The sequence below is a fragment of the Chlorocebus sabaeus genome, chromosome 26 (assembly GCF_047675955.1).
Source record: "Chlorocebus sabaeus isolate Y175 chromosome 26, mChlSab1.0.hap1, whole genome shotgun sequence".
Lineage (NCBI taxonomy): Eukaryota > Metazoa > Chordata > Mammalia > Primates > Cercopithecidae > Chlorocebus > Chlorocebus sabaeus.
This window is the reverse complement of record NC_132929.1, coordinates 5,037,058-5,053,796: the sequence shown is the minus strand read 5'-3', so window position 1 is coordinate 5,053,796 and position 16,739 is coordinate 5,037,058. Positions and strand designations below refer to the sequence as shown.

At 48.2% G+C, this 16,739-nt stretch overlaps 2 protein-coding genes and 1 pseudogene across 2 annotated transcripts; all 3 read left to right on the top strand.

Annotated features, from left to right (window-relative positions):
• Positions 1-6,574: 6,574 nt before the first annotated feature.
• LOC140710355 (golgin subfamily A member 8S-like) lies at positions 6,575-8,666 on the top strand. Its single transcript, XM_073011940.1, has 5 exons — positions 6,575-6,622; positions 6,711-6,830; positions 7,417-7,476; positions 7,659-7,739; positions 8,591-8,666. The coding sequence occupies exons 1-5, from the start codon at positions 6,575-6,577 to the stop codon at positions 8,636-8,638; spliced, it is 357 nt and encodes a 118-aa protein (XP_072868041.1). The 3' UTR covers positions 8,639-8,666.
• A 123-nt stretch (positions 8,667-8,789) lies between these two features.
• Positions 8,790-15,766, top strand: LOC140710421 (putative golgin subfamily A member 8I; annotated as a pseudogene).
• Positions 12,813-13,199, top strand: LOC140710420 (golgin subfamily A member 2-like). The gene has a single exon (XM_073011997.1). The coding sequence runs from the start codon at positions 12,821-12,823 to the stop codon at positions 13,154-13,156; it is 336 nt and encodes a 111-aa protein (XP_072868098.1). The 5' UTR covers positions 12,813-12,820; the 3' UTR covers positions 13,157-13,199.
• Positions 15,767-16,739: the final 973 nt, after the last annotated feature.

Sequence of the window (16,739 nt, the reverse complement as noted above, 5' to 3'; positions counted from 1 at the left end):
TTTTCTTTCCTTTCCATTAAACTGTTACTTTGGAATGTCTCAGGGTTTGGGAAAGCAAGTGGGAAAGACACTGGCTTGGATTCTCCAGGAGAAGGGAGTGAAGAGGACTTCTTTCCCTCATTTTGTTATTGAATCATGTCATGATAACAATTATTAAGGTGAATGAATGGTCTACAGTAGAAGTTTTTAAATGCCTTCTCTACAAAATAATTTGGTTTAGTCAATGCAAGGATGCCTTTGGTTAGCTGGAATGGAAGATGTGCCGGCTGGAGTGGTCTTGGCAATTCTTCCGGGGGGAAATTCAGCATTTGGAAGTGTAGGAAGCAGAAGGAATCTCAGGCAAGGGAAAGGTGTGGGCAGAGACCCGGAGGACAGAACAGGTTGTGGTGGACATGGTGTCCACATAGACCTCATCAGTGGTCTTAGCTTTTGTGTTTTCAAAATTACCACAGTTTGTGTTCTAAAACTGTCATCCCCTTGATTTTATTTTTGGCATGCTATCTGTGTGTTTTCAAATTTAAAACAACAGTAAAGGAGAAATGAAATTATTTTGTTTGAGAAAAAGTTAAGGTTAAAACATCTTGATCTAAATAATTTTCTATGGGGAGATTTGATAAATCCCCAGAAGCTATCTGTCGTTCAGAGAACAGTCTTCAGACCTAGAAAGGACTTGAGGAGTCCCAGAGAGGAGCTGCATGGTCTGAACCATTTGATTCTCATGACAGAATGGGTAAAAACAATTTTAACCATGAAACCATGCAGATGTTCATATTCTGGATAGGGTAAGGTCAATGCCATTGTCAGAGGAAAAACTTTTGGCCATCACAGGATAGGAGAGAAAGTTTGAGTTGTAAACAATACTCTAATGCCATTTAAGGGAATGGGTTTTTCTGCCCCTATTCTTTGGAATATTTAGGGTTAATTTCTTAGTTTTTGACATCACAAAAATTTCCAACTATTTTGTTCTAAGAGCCATTTCAAACGATGGACTACAATTTCAGAGCAATTACATGAGAGTAATACCAATAGAATTTTTAAGTTACCCATAGTCTTATATCCCTAACAATTATGTTCATGCTTGCATGTTCTCTTTTCATCTTTACTGTGTGCATACTTTCTTAGTAACGACGTGTAGACATTTTTTAAGCAGGAATAATTCTCGAGATAATTTTGTATGTTTCCTTTTTTCTTTATAAGGTGTGTATTGGGTGGGGGAGCATTATGTATGAAACTGCTCACAAAACAGGTGATTATTTTCTTATAATACCCAATTTTCACCCTCAATAGAGTGTTTTGATAATGTAAGTTAGATTGTAAGTAGAAATTTCTCTTAAGGAAATTTTAGTTTTTTTTGGTTTTTTTTTTTTCATAATCCCTATTTTCAAGGATGAAAAAGGTAAACCAGTAAAATGAGATTGTACTTGGTGCTGAATCTATGCCAGGATAGGCATTAAGAGTGACCTTTATTTAAGGTTCTAATTTGCTCATGTTGGGCACTTAGAAAATTGGTTTGTTGCTTTTTATGAGATTCTAGAAATGTTCCAATTTTAGTTTTCCCCCTTGACTCCGGACTTTTTAACACCAATCTGCTGCTGTGGAGGCATATGCCATTTTGTTAGGCCTTCTCAAGTGGGAATCAGGAATGCTGCTGTGTTCTAGAGATGTTTTGTTCTTCCTATAGGGATGAAGCAGTGCCTACTCGATAATTGGTCATTGTTCAAAGAAATGCCTCCTGACTCAAAGGCAAAGCCAGAGTGCAGCTTGGAGCAAAGAAGGTACTTTTATTAAGAATTTTAATAAACCATAAGATATATTTCGTATTACTTTGTGAGCCTTCTTCCTGTCTTGATTTAATTCTTTTTGAGAGAATTCATTTCATTTTCATTTGGTTTGTTTTCTTCTTGTTGCAAAGATGACCTATAGAAAATACAGAAGTATAAGAAAATTTGAAGATACTAACTGATAATCACTTAATGATTTAGTACCTGCTTGTTTAGTCTTTGTTATATTGACTGAAGACAAACATGGCTACAGTTGTAAATTATTATTGGTATGTATACCCTAGTAAGTTAAAAGTTATATGTACTTTGAAGTTTTGCAAAATTGGGTTCATATTAGGAATTAATTCCTGATGAACTTTTACGTGCTAGGCACTAGTCTTTTTATTTATGGATTGATTTTTACTTTTTTTTCCCCTCTGTGCCTATGCTTACCAAGCCTTTTTAATTTTTACTTTTTATTAATTCTTTCAATCCTCTTAATAACTTAAAAAGAGGGTATTACTAATATCTGCATTTTGTAGATGAGGTAACTGAAGGTGGGTAACTTATCCAAGGTCACAGGTGGCAAAGCAAGGATTAAAACCAGACAGTCTGGCTGCCCAAGGCCCAACCGAGAGGAGCTGAGAGCACGCCATGGGGCAGAAGGATGTTGTTCAGGCCGGTTTTCTGTTCAGCTAACATGAAATGCAGGCTGTAACCTTAATTCTAGGACATTACCGAGAAAGCCTTCCAAAGCCATAGCTTTTTTACCATGACCATGACTTTTAGCAAGAATTTTTGGTTTAAAGGCCACATGGTGCTCTAAGAACCTTCTGTTCACTTTTACGGAGGGACTGATTGTTGAGCTAAATAGAAATGCTGGAGCACACAACCTTTAGGGCAGCTTTGGACCTATTTCTGTGGTCAGGAAAGACACCTGTCTTTCCCTGCTGCCCACAGCCTCCAGTTATTCACCTTCAGAATCTCCTAGTCTGTGATCACATTCAGATGAAAGATCTGTTTTGTTTTTTCCAGGGTAGGAGGAAGGGAGTCACCAACAATACTAAGCAGTCTCGTCTTCTGTGTATAAATGAGCAAAGTTAGGGAGCCAAATTTGAAAACCTTGTGTAATCCTGAGATTTTCCAAGAGAATCTAAGAGAATGTCAGCATTATGCATGGTGGTGAAGTGGTCTTATATTAGTTGTATCCACAGCTCTCATCAAAAGCAGACACTGATACTTTTTGAGGGAAGTTTTCTCTAACTGAAGCCTATAGGTTGCCAAAGATTAAAAGCAGGCAACTATGAATTCAGATAAATCATAACATTCAAGTAGTCAACCCAACATGTTTGAGAATTGTTAAAAAGAATGAATAACATATTTCCCAAAGACTGTAGTTTTTGGAATTATCAGATACAGAACACAAACTTCAAATATTAAAATTGTGGGAAAATAGTTACATGTGAAATCTAATGTGTGTTTAAAATATATATAAATTCATTCATAAAATTGAGCAAGCAGGAAGACCACCAGAAATGATGAGGAAGACCTGAAAGGAAAATGTATGAAATAGAACTTACAGAAATAAAATACATAGCCTGGTATGGTGACACACACACCTGAAATCCCAGCACTTTTTGGGAGGCTGAGGTGGGAGGATAGCATGAACCCAGGAGTTGGAGACAAGCCTGGGCAACATGCTAAGAACTCATTTCTACCAAAAATACCCCACCACCACCACCAAAAAAAAAAAAAAAATTAGCTGGGTATGGGGCACCTGCCTATAATCCCAGCTACTCAGGAGACTGAGGTGGGAGGATCACTTGAGCCCAGGAGGTCAAGGCTGCAGGTTCGTGCCACTGCACTCTATCCTGGGTGACAGAGTGAGACTCTCTCTCTGAATAAAATAAAATAAAAAATGTAATCGTTGAAATAAGAGACTCAGTGGATGGATTAGACACGAGAAGAAAGAATTAATCGGTTAGATGATTCTCTGCAAAAAGTAAGTCAGCGTGTTAGAGAGACATGAGGATAGATGATAGGGTAGAAGTTGGTGGACTTGGCGGGGACAGAGAGATCAGAATGAGGTCTAAAATATGTCTTAGTGAAATCCCTGGAGGACGTATTAAAATATTAGAAAGTGAGAGAAATAGAAGTTCCTTGTTTTGTTTTGTTTGTTTGTTTCTTTGTTTTTGTTTTGAGACAGAGTCTCGTTCTATAGCCCAGGCTAGAGTGCAGTGGAATGATCTCGGCTTACTGCAAGCTCTGCCTCCTGGGTTCACGCCATTCTGCTGCCTCATCCTCTCAAGTAGCTGGGACTACAGGCACCCACTACCATGCCCAGCTAATTGTACTTTTAGTAGAGATGGGTTTTCACCATGTTAGCCAGGATGGTGTCAATCTCCTGACCTCCTGATCCGCCTGCCTCAGGCTCCCAAAGTGCTGGAATTACAGGCATGCAACACCGCACCCAGCCCAAAAGCTTTGGTTTTTACAGATATTAAACATGATTTTTAAGACAAAAAACAATCTTAACAATAACTTAGGAGAATAAGAGAAACATTTTTCCAAAAATGAGAAACCATTGTGATTATTTTTTCTTATTGGAATGTTGAATAGTATAGTCTGCTTCATTAATCATCAAGCATGCTATGGATTTTCCATTTTTATATGATCTGTATCTCAGTTAACGTAATACTGGTAATTTTTGTACTGTATGAAAAATATAGGCCAAAATCATAGACCTTGAATAGAAGCTGGGTCATGAAGATAGCTCTGGAGAAACACATAGATACACAAAAACTGAAAAACACACATATAAAGTATACACACATATATTTTTTAAAGTTTTAAAGCTTTTAAAGGAAAAGCCAGCCCCTCACCTTTCCCAGAGTGGGTGGCCTCTGCCCCGTCTTAGACTGGGTGGGGACAGCAGTTGCATGGGCAGCTTTCCTTGTGAGCCACAGGGCCCTCTGGCCATGCTACTGTCTGGCCACACCCCCTTTCCCTTTCATCTTTCTCATTGACCAATGGGCTTGGAGCATTAAGGCCACACCCCTATTCTGCATTCTACTGGGGCCCTGGTTACGCCTCCTCTGGCTCAGTCACACAGCAACCTGGTCGGTGACTGGAGGTGTTGATCAGTGCTCGCTGGGATTTTGCTGTGGCCCCAACCCCGCCTCCCTCCCCACCCTGCGATGGCAGGAGAAACTCGAGAGAGCAAATTGGCAGCAGCCAAGAAAAAGGTAAAAACACACTAGGTCATGGCCCCCCAACCCAGTCACAGATCCCCTCCGATGACGACTCCTGCCAGAGTCCATACCACTTCTGAGGCACACCAGACTGGGTCCCCCACCCCAGTGCCTCTGGGCTACCCCCACCAAAGTTTTGTCAGTCAGCCCCACCCCTTCAGCAAGCAGCCCTGTCCCTGCCCTCAGCAGTCACCCCAGGGTAACTTTGGGCGGGTGACTCCTGGGGCTCCCCACTCCATTCATGGGCCCTCATCTCCTGCCGCCCCAAGTTTGACCTCCCTTGGCTCTTTGGGCTCACGTCTCCAAGAACCTGGGTTCCCCCAGCCCCAGGCCCCACCCTTGCCAGTCATCCCTGGGTGACTTTGGGACTACGGGACTTTGGGATGCTGCTGTCTCCTGGGGCTCCCTGCTGCGGACTCTGCCCTCCACTCCTGCTACCTCAAGGTCGCCCTCCCTGGGCTCTTTGCACTGGCATCTCCAAGGACCTGGGTCCCAACCCTGTTTTTCCCTCCCCCATTGTGGAGCAGTGACTCAGACACGCTACTGATGTGGTCCCTCCCCCCGACCTGGAGGAGTGGAATGTAGTGATGTCACAATCCACCTAGGAACTGTCATTACTGGAAGACCGGCCTTTGATCTTATGACCCAGTCCCCTAAGCGTTCTCACCCCATTTCTGGTTCCTCTGGTCACAGCGCAAATTTCCAGCTGGAAGGGGAATAGAGACTGTGGGACCTAGGAGGAAGAGGTTCCAGGCTGCCTCACTCCCTTAACATCGACATTGACAGGGGGAAAAGCCTACACTTCCCCCGTGAGCACAAAACATTGACAGTATCTCTGGGTGGCAATGGGAGAATGGGTTTGGTTTTGTTTTCTCCCAGGTTTCTACTTTCCAGAGAGATTTTAACATTTTTTTCTGAGTTCTCCACCTCATATTCTAATTCTCCATGGTTCTGGGACCAGACTGCCCTTCAGTCAGTATTCTCTGAAGTGAGATTTGCTCATCTTCTGAGGAATAGATCTTGGGGAACTGAATTTGACAGCTTGAATCTTCCTCATATTATCTCAACCTGCGGTACTTTGAGTGCCACGGGATAAATATGGGACATCTTTCTGAAGCGTCAGGTTCCCTTGATTCTCTTGGGATCAAGAGAAAAAACATTAATGTACTTAGGGATGACAGTCACATAGGTTTCTAAGAGTATACCAGACTTCTCTCTGAAATGAGGTTTGGGTTGTCCTCTTTCTGATAAATTCCCAGATTTCACAGAAAGGCTGTCTTCTGCCACGAGGACACATTGATATAAAAGTTTGAGAGGTACTGGTGCACTTCTTGATACTAACAGATGTGTGAGGATGTATGACTCTAAACCACGCAGTTCCTGCCTACCTAATGTTTACTTTTCTACCTCTGCCTCTGGTTTTGGTCCCTGGCAGTTGCTGATTCTTGGTAAAACCCCAGAGCTTGGAGTCAGAAGACTGAGTTTCAAAGTTCCAGTATTGCCTTTTTCTTTTCTTCTTCTTTTTTTTTCCTATCCATATCGATCCCTCTCAGTCACTAAATGATGGTGACAACACCTTGTACGGTTGTTGGCGTCATTAAATCAGATGGTGTATATAGTATTTTGTAAAAACTGTAAGGAGGATGTGGCTGTAGGGGCTGATGGTTCCCATGAGTATTACTGCTCTTCTTTCCCACAGTTAAAAGGATATTGGCAGAGAAACAGCCCTGGTTGTCCAACAGGAGCGAAGAAGAACGGGAAAACAAATGGCAGTGTCCCTGAGACAGCCACTTCTGGTGGTTGCCACTCACCTGGGGATGTGAGTCTTGGCTGACCAGGCTCCTGGGGACAAGGGGCGCAAGGGGCAGTAGAGGGTAATTATTAAGATTGTGGATGGACTACTGGGTACTGGTTCAGAATTCTGGGTTTGAATCCTGCCTCTCCGTCTGCTAGGGATATGATTTAGGGCAAGTTGCTTGAGCTCTTTGGGCCTCTCTTTGCACATCTGTATAATAGAAGTGGTATTGTTTGACTTCCATTTGTGAGGTTTAAATGAGATTTGTTACTGTTGTTTTTATGTTAATCCCTAGTACATGGCCTGCGGTAAACACCCAGGACACCCAGGATATGGTCATTGCTGTTCGATTTTCCTCATCCCCAGTCTCAAGGGGAAGCCAGGACAATGAGAACAGCCACTTGTCATCAGGATTCACTGAAAGGGACCCAGGGTGGGATGGTGGGGAGATAAAAAGCATGGGAGAAGTTGGCACAAAGGAGTTATGGGACAAAGGGTTCAAGATAGGCAGAAAAGAAAATGTTGCCAGTTGATGGGGAAGAAAGGAAGTCAGAAGGCTCTGACACTGAGGGGGACAGAACATCTCCACGTGCACTCTCATCTCTTGTAGTCAGCAACGGGTATCGACGGAGAGGTCCCTACGTCATCTGCACCCCTCAAGGATCTGGAGGTAAGAGGCTCTGGGCGGAGGTGCAGTGACCCTGCAGGCCAATCCTCCAACCTCCTCCCACAGCAGGGAGTGGGTGCCCCTCTGCCAGCTGAGAGAGCCCACACACACCCCAGCCCTAATGATTGTTCTCTCTACCTCTCCACGACTCCTCCTCCACCTCCTCCTCTCTGCATGTGCCTCAGAGCCTGTGCCAGGAACTACCAGCAGCCCTGGACTCGAGGTCCGTCAAAATCAGTCAACTGAAGAACACCATCAAATCCTTGGTAAGAGTCCAGTGGGGTCCCCTGATTCCACGCTGCCAATCCTGGGCTCCAGTTTTCCCTTGGGGCCCTGAAGAAAGGGGCTGGGGGCCCTGGTGCCAAGGACAAATAGGGAGCTGGGGTGCCCAGGCCTCACATGGAGGGACCCCAGAGCACGCAGCATGGCTCTTCTTTTGCAGCCCTCTTTGCCGACTGTCTCCTCTCCACACACCCCTGCTCCAGTCCTTGCTACACACGCCCTGGGGTCATTGCCTCTCGGGGAAGTGCTAGCCTGACTGGTTGTCAGGGGCCCCGTATTTCTGCTGTGACTCAGTCCCTAATTTGTTCTTTGATTCTGGACAAGCCGCCTCTGCTTTCTGGACTCGGGTTTCAGAGGAGGTAGTGAGTATCAAAGGTGTCTGTTAGCTCTGAGAGTCCGAGATTTAAAGGCCGCCTAGAATGGGAACCTCAGGGCCAAGGGCTCCTGACTGTCCTTTTCTTGCCTATATCTGCTGTGAAGAACCGTACCTGGCCCATAGGTGCTCAGTGAATGTTTATTGAATGAACACACTTTTCTAAATGACAAGCTGGCAGAAGAGGGGGCCTTTCTCAAACTCCATCTCTAGAGGTTTATGTTCTTGTCCTCTCAAGAGATTCCAGATTCAGACTTTGAGTTCTGTGGCTGTGGGCAAAAACCAACAAAGACCCGAATTCTCTGTCCTTGGGCGCTTGAGGAGAGTTGACCAGTTCGTGTTCCCACTGAGTCTGAGAACTCTGCCTTTAAAATCCATTCCTGGCCCCACCTACCGCTTCCTGGTGTGGGGAATAGAGTTGAGGGGCCACCCTCCATCACCTTAATTTGACTCTCCCCACAGAAACAACAGAAGAAACAAGTGGAACATCAGCTGGAAGAAGTAACGTGATTTCTTTGTTTCCTCGCGACATGACTGCTGGGTTTGGGGGGCTCTCAGATGTAGAAGCCCCAGTCTCCTCTCCCCTACTCCCAACCTGGGGAAGAAGGCTCACCCCTCAGATTCCACCCCATCCCCACAGGGTCCCTGATAACCTGATCCCATGGGTGGGCCTGTCCTGGGGCATCGGTGGCTTTCTGGGGGCATGTCTCTTGCTGTGCCATCTCTACCTCCCCCTGGTAAGAGCTCTGTCTTCCTCTTCCTATAGGAAAAGAAAGCAAACAACGAGAAACAGAAAACTGAAAGGGAGCTAGAGGTGAGTGGAGGGTATGAGGTTTTCTCCTGTCCTCCACGGAATGCTTCTTTCCTTCTCTTTCAGCACTTGCTTGGCTTTTCTCCCAAAGGTTCAAATCCAGAGACTGAACATACAGAAAGGGAAACTAAGTACGGACCTGTATCACACGAAACGTTCTCTCAGATACTTTGAAGGTGGGAATCTGGGCACCCTGTCATCCTTCAGCCTGGCACTTTGACAGGTCTTTAGCGGGAGTCCTTTGGGCCCCATCTCAACTCTCTCATTACAGAGGAGTCCAAGGATCTGGCCGACCGCCTGCAATGTTCATTGCAGCGTACAGGAGAGTTAGAGCAGATGCTCTGTGCTGTCACTGCCACACAGAAGAAGAAGGCGAACCTGGTGAGTCCAACCACCTGCCCCGTCCCCTGGGAGCCCGGCTTCGCAGATAGAGGAGTGAGCCTAAGGGTCCCTTCTGCAGGATGGAGTGTCCTGCCCAGGAGGCAGCATGGCCATGTCTCGCTGCTTTTGTGTGTGGTTGTTAGAGGCAGCCTGGGGCTGAGTCAGCTGCTGTGGATGAGTTGGGGGGGCGCAGTGGGGGGTGAGCACTGGATGCAGAGCTTGGAGGCCAAGTGCCTGCCCTGCCCTTACCTGGCTGTGGTCTTGGCCAAGTCCTAGGTGGGGTATTGGGTACTTGTTCTGTGAAGGTACAGAAGATTACCTTTAGTATGATACCATTTCTGTAGAGAGAGGAAACGTGTGTGTGTGTGCGCACATATTATGATAGTATACGTAAAACATGTCTGCAACCGTTCAAAAAAACTCGGGAGAGAGCAACAGGGTGGCTGGGAGATACTTCCCTTCTGTACCTTCTGAGTTTTGGACTATGCAAAGGTATCATCGTTTCAAAAACTGAACAAAAGATTATTTTTCCCCTTCCTATCTGTGCTTTCAACCCCAGCAAGAAAATGGGCTTAGAGAATCAGATAGACCTGGGTGTTCAAATCCCAGCTCTGCCTAAGTGATGTTAAGCAAGCACTTAACCTCAAATACTCCATGTTTTTTCATCTACACAATAGAGGTCGTCATAGTAACCGTCTCCTATGGTGGTTGTGAGGATTAAATGGGATTGCTAGCATGGTGCCTGGTGAAACACTCCATAAAGGTTCAGACAGTGGTAGTAATAACAGTAATAACAATAGCAATATTATCTGATCTCTCTGGGCCTCTGTTAGGCAGCTGTAAATTCCATCTCATTCCCTATCCCTTCCAACTTTACTGAGTTCTGTTAAAAAACCACACCATGGGCTTGGAAATGCCTCGATGTTTACTGACCGAGTTGTATATTGAGCCTAGCCCTAGCTCTTTTAAGGGGCACTGTGTGGAATGGCCCAGGCTCCCCAGATTGAAACTTCTCACTCTTCACCATCCAGTCCTCGAGCCACAGGAAAGCATATATGGAGTGGAAGTTAGAGCGGTCCACACGGGAGCAGGCAATTCTGAAAGCACAGCTGACACAGGTGAGGTTTTGCAGAGGGAGGGATGTGGAAGGAAGATGACCCCAGGTGGCCAGGAGCAGGTGAGGACCAGTGACAGCCCTTCCTAACTTCTGTGCCCATTCTTGCAGTTGAAGGAGTCGCTCAAACAAGCCCATCTAGAGCGGGGCGAATATGTGCAACATCTGAAAGGAGAGAGGGCTCGGTGGCAGCAGAGGATGAAGAAAATGTCGCAGGAGGTGAGATCTGACCCTTCAGCCCCCTGACCTTAGATGGGTCACGGAATCTTTCTGGGCATCTGTAAAATGGGAACAGTACAGCCAGAGGTGGTCATGGGTCTGGGCTTTGTGGAGGTGGGGGCAGAGAGGGAGATGGCAGCCACCAGCCACCAGCCCCTCTCTCCAGGGCCCTTTCCCCCTGTGCTTTGGGCAGGTTTTCACCTTGAAGAAGGAGAAGAAGGGTGACATGCGTCGGCTAGAGAAGCTGGAGAGGAGCTTCTCCAAACTGAAGAACCGGATGGGTGAGATGGGGCTGGCGTGACCTGGGAGCAGGCCTGGCATCAGAGGGCTGTGGGGGGGGCTTAGAATGCCCCAGGGAGGTGGGTGGATGGAAGGGCTTTGAGGCAGAAGGAAAGAGGTCTGTGCCAGGAGACGGCAAGTCTTGTCATCTCCATGAGCCTCAGTGTCCCCATCAGCACAGAGGGCCCATTGTCAGCCACCCACAGTGCTCTGTATTGAAAGTGGTTGGAAGATTGGCTACCATCCGGGTGCGAGGAATCATTAGCAGTGCGGCCAAGTTTGGGGAGCCTGAGAGGAGCTGTGCACCAAGAGGAGGGGTTTTGTTGTTGGTTTTTGGTTTTGGAGAATACAGAGGCCCTTATTGACCGCTTCCTTTCTCAGCTGAACCCCTGCCCCCGGATCCCCCAGCAGTGTACCCTGAGGTGGAGCTGCAGCACCTGAGGAAGGAACTAGAAAGAGTGTCAGCAGAGCTCCAGGCCCAGGTGCAAAACCATCAGCATGTAAGTCTCCTGAACCAGGCACAAAAGGAGAGGCTTCGGGAGCAGGAGGAGAGGCTTCAGCAGCTGCCGAGCCACAGAGCGGCTTCGAGGAGCTGGTGCATTGCCCCACCTGGGGAGCCTGCCCTCCTCCCTGGCCCTCCAGGCCTTTGTTTCCCCACCTGTAAAATGGGGCAACATAGCCCTCATGTGAAATGTTACTTCTAAAGGCACCTGTGAGCCAGAGCCCTGCTCTGGTGGCTGTGGGAGAGAGGGGATGATTTTTCTAACCTGCCTCCACCCTTCCCTGTGCCGTGGGAGGCAGACACCAAGTTCTGGGGTCTCCAGTTTCAGTGGGTGGCTGCTGATTGCTTCTCTCTGTCCAGAACAACAAGAGCAAGAGCGCACTGCAATTGGAGCAGCAAATAGAGGAGCTACAGGAGAAGCTGGACGAGGTGAAGGAGACGGTAACCTCCGCCCCATCCAAGAAGGGCTGGGAGGCGGGCACCAGCCTCTGGGGATGGGAGGTGCCAGGCCAGAAGCAGCTCCAGCCTGGGGGAGGTGACCCCACCACCCTCCAGGGCAGTCCTGAGACTGTTTCTTGCTTCCTGCCCTCTGACTTTTAGAGGTGGGTAGCCCTGGGCTCCCTCAGGTCTGGACATCATCATCCCAGCTAGAGGCATAGAGCCCCCCAATCATAGGGGAAGAGATAGTGGGATAAGAGGCTCCTTATGCCAGGCACGGTGGCTCACGCCTATAATCCCAGCACTTTGGGAGGCTGAGGCAGGAGAATTACTTGAGATCGGAGTTCAAGATCAGCCTGGCCAACATTGTAAAACTTCATCTCTACTAAAATTACAAAAAAAAAAAAAAAATGTAGCCTGGCATGGTGGCTCATGCCTGTAATCCCACCTACTCAGGAGGCTGAGGCCTGAGAATCACTTGAGCTCAGGAGGTGGAGGTTGCAGTGAGCTGAGATTGCACCACTGCACTCCAGCCTGGGCCACAGAGTGACACTCTGTCTCAAAACAAAACAAAAAGGCTCCTTGATTAAAACTGGATTCCAGCCTCGGTTCCACTGGTCACCATTCAAGTACTTTGCATCTCTAAGTCTCTGTTTCTTTAACTTCAAAAGGAAGTTAGCATTTTCCTTACAGAGGTGCTGAGGATTAAATGAGCTAATACATGGAAAGCACTAGGCCTCTAACATGCTTAGCAGATGGCGGCTGGCTCCCACTGCTTTTCCACCAGTCTGTGGCCTACAGTTTAAATGGTGAAGGAGGGTGTGAGATTTGAGGCTGAGGAAGGAGGCATGGTGTTCTAGGAAAGGGAGGCAGTCACTTAGGCCTGGAGCAAGGAGCCAGGGGCCTGGGAAGACGACAGAGCCCCACAGTGCCCTCACTACCTTATTGATGAGCCCAGAATCTGGAAGCCAGCCGCCACATGCCGTCACACCCAGGGTCTTCCTGCAGGTGGAGCTGAAGAGCCAAGAGGCTCAGAGTCTGCAGCAGCAGCCAGACCATTACCTGGGTCACCTGCAGCAGTCCGTGGCCACCTATCAGCAGCAGGTGGCCGCCTATCAGCAGCTGACCTCTGAGAAGGAGGCGCTGCACAGGCAGTTCCTGCAGCAGACCCAGCTAATGAACCAGCTGCAGCAGCAGGAAGCTTGGGGCAAAGCGGTGGCCGAGATGGCCCGCCGAAAGTTACAGGAGACCCAGGGGAGGGAGCGGCTGAGGGCGGGGCCATGAGGGGGATGACCTGGCAAACTCCGTGCCTTCTCACTCTTTCCTGGCCCCTTAGGAGCACCTGGAGGCTGCCAGGCAGCAGAATCAGCAGCTGCAGGACCAACTGAGCCTCATGGCTCTCCCTGGGGAAGGTAGGGGAGACCACTCAGAGGAAGAGGACAGAGCCCCAGGAGGAAGGGGGGACTGTTAGCAGCACAGAATTGAGGAGTTGGAAGAGACCTTTAGAACAGCTGGTCATGATGCCAACCGGGTGCCTGCACTAAGTTCGGCATCAATATGGTGACCTCCTGGGAGCGGGGGGGGCACCAAGTTGCCTAAGGATGGCTGAACTGGCCCAGGTCAGAAAGGGAGCAGGTCAGAACTCCAGCACTGACCGGTAGTGGGACTGTGCCTGGGCAGTATAGCAAGATCTTGGGTCTTAAAAATAAAAATAAAGAACAGCAGCTCATTCCTCTCTGGGGAGGGGCTGGCTCAGGGTTACCCAGTGAGGGTGGAGGCAGAGTTGGGCCCACAGTACCTCCCTTGTTGGGTTGTCTGAGGAGCCCTCTGGCCACTCCCCACAGGAGATGGAGGAGAACATCTGGACAGTGAGGAGGAGGAGGGTCCTCGGCCCATGCCGAGCGTCCCAGAGGACCTGGAGAGCTGGGAGGCCATGGTGAGCCTGACTCCCCCTGCACCCATTTTGCCACCTTCCTCTGTGGTCCCAGCCCCAGGGACTGGAGGCGAGTCTGTGATCGGGGAGCCCCAGCAGGGCCTGTGGAAAGTCACGGAGAAGCTGGAGGTGAGTGAGTGCGGGCATGGGCCAAGAAGGGCAGGGGTGGGAAAGGCTGCTACTGAGATGTGACCCCATTATTTTGGCTCCAGGGCAGCCTTACGGACCTCCTGGAGGAGAAGACAGACCTGAGAGAGCGTGTGGAGAAACTAGAAGCTCAATTCATCCACTACTGGAGGGAGAGATGCCATCAGTGAGTGGGAGGTCAGGGCACGGCAGGGGGAGCTGCAGGCCCTCAGAGGGGCCCCAGCGTCTGAGCCCTGTCCTCCCGCAGGAAAATTCGTCACCTTATAAATGAGCCGGGAGGCAGTGTTAAAGATGCAGCACGGGGAGGACATCATCAGGCTGGCCCAGGACAGGGAGGAGAGGAAGGTAGGGTGTGCAACATCTCTGCGGGGGTGGGGTGGGGTGGGGGTGGGCGTGAGGCTGGGTGCTGGCAGCGGTGTGAAGGCCGAGCACCCCTCCCTCCAGGTGACGCTGCTGGCGCTGCAGAAGATGGTGTTGCGGCTTGTGCTGACCACAACAGCGAGCACAGCAAACTCCTGACCTCTTCCCAGAGCCCTGTTGAGGAGCCCGGTCCAGGAGCCCCAGCCCCCCAGGAGACTGGGGATGCCCACAGGCATGGCGGTGAGTAGAGCCCTCAGGCGGGGCGGGCAGGCAGGAGCGGGGTGGGTGGGGGGACGGGCGGGGCTTGCACTGTGCTCAGATCCCCCATTCACTGTCTCCAAATTCCCAACTCACTCTCTCCAAAGATCTTTGTGAGGTGAGCCTCACCGACAGCGAGGAGCCAGCACACGGAGAGGCCACGGAGGGATCTCCCCACAGCAACCCTACTGCACAGACCATCAGGCAGGAGCACCAGGAGCACCCAGGCTTGGGCAGCAGGCGCTCTGTGCCCTTCTTTTGCTGGGCTTGGCTGCTGAGAAGGAGGAGATAAACATCACCATCATCAAAGAGCTGCTCAAGACCTTTTTAAAAAAGAAAGTGACGGGGTTAATCTCCTACACAATTCATTTCCTTCATTTGAATGATTATTTGTGTTTCTAATTTATAGTTAAGTTTATTTGTAAAAAGTTAAAAAAAGTGGGTCTCTGCCTTTCACTGAGGTTCACTCTGGCATCCTTTAGCATTTTTCTGTTTTAATTTCATAATTGTAAGTCATTAGCATGTATATTGAGTTTGCCGTTACGTGGTGGGAGTTCAAACACACAAAGACCCACTGTTTGCACAAAACTGTTCTCACTGGTTTGGAATACGCTGCTTTGCTTTTTCAATGTTATTGCAGCATGTATGTTCATTACAGAATTCAGATAAAATTTGCTTATGTTCTGCTATTGTTTGATCTAATCTTAATCACAGTGAGCTCTTCATTAGCTCAATATGTGGTTTACCTCCAAGTGTCACTGTTGATTACTTTGTAATATGCCACCGTGAGTGTCTGGATGGAGGGAGGAGGGAAGCAAAGAACAAAAGGGACTAAGATGGCGTATTTCTGGGTTCTTCATCACCAACTTTCCTGCGCCCAGGGGAAGACACAGGTCAACTGCGCAGGTGCAACCTGATGTCTGACCAAGGAAACGGAAACCTACCTGGCCACACCTACCACAGGGCCCGACCCGCCCATGTCCGGCCTACTGCCCTCCCACTGCCAGGCCCAAGACATAAAGCTGCTCCGGGCAGACAGGCAGCACGAACTTTCTCGGCCCCTCCTCATATGCTGACCCAGGAACTTCGCCCCAGAACGCTGGAGCGACTTCCTTGGCCTCCACCGCCGGAGACCCGTGAACTTCGCCCTTTCTTCTTTTACATTGGCTAGCTAATAAAAGTTTCTTTTTACTTTGCCTACTTGCCTTTTCTCTGGCGCCTGCTGTGGTGGTCGCACAAAACAAATCAGTGAGTACTGACATTAGAGTTGTTTAAAGTCCGAGAACTGGAAACAGCCTTTCCCCCATTTTCTGTGTACTGGTGATGGGAGTAATAACGTTTTGGGGGAGCTTTTTAAATCTCACAGAAGAGGACAGTGGCCTGCTCCCGCAGGTATGTGCGGGATACAGTGTGTTTCCTTTGTTCCGGTGCCAAGAGTGAGCGCTGTACTATGGCAGTTCCCTTAGGATTTGTGTGCGCTCTGGGCTCACGAAGATATTGCAGCACGAGCTGCAGCAGTTGTACTCTTTACCTGTCACCTAAAAAGGGATTATTTCTGAGGAATGAAAGGCTCCCATCATTGACTGTGGATGTGGAAAACATTTCCTAGCTTAGAGAATTTGTATCTGTAATACATTTGAAAATCAGAGTTCATGTTACCTGTTTTAATCACATGACTACATGTCCCAGTTCACAAAAGGGTGCTGGCTGGCATTCTTCTTAATGTATTTAGTAAAGATCATAAGAAATCGTTTGAGTTTAAATGTCCCTGGAACAGGCATACAGGCTCTAGTCAAGAATGAATTAAAGGAAAGCCGTGTGACACCTGGCATTCTTCTCTGTTCACGGAGCTTCTTTGAGGCTTGAAGATTGATTTTACCATCTAGACCTCCTGGCTAATACCTATTCTTCAAACACCTTGGTTACTCATAGGAATTTACTTCTTTTCCTTGAATGGAAAACACTTTAAAAATTAATAACATTATTATAAACTAATATATGTGAGAGTACTTAGTTGAAACAAAAAGGAGTTTTAGTAGACAGTATTATACTAGCTTTGAAAATCAAGGGGAAGTTTATGCAACTTAAAATGTTTACAAACTGCAGTGCAATCTACTGTTTGTGAATGTCAGTGTATTATCAGGAAACGTGTCTATACAATCACAGGTA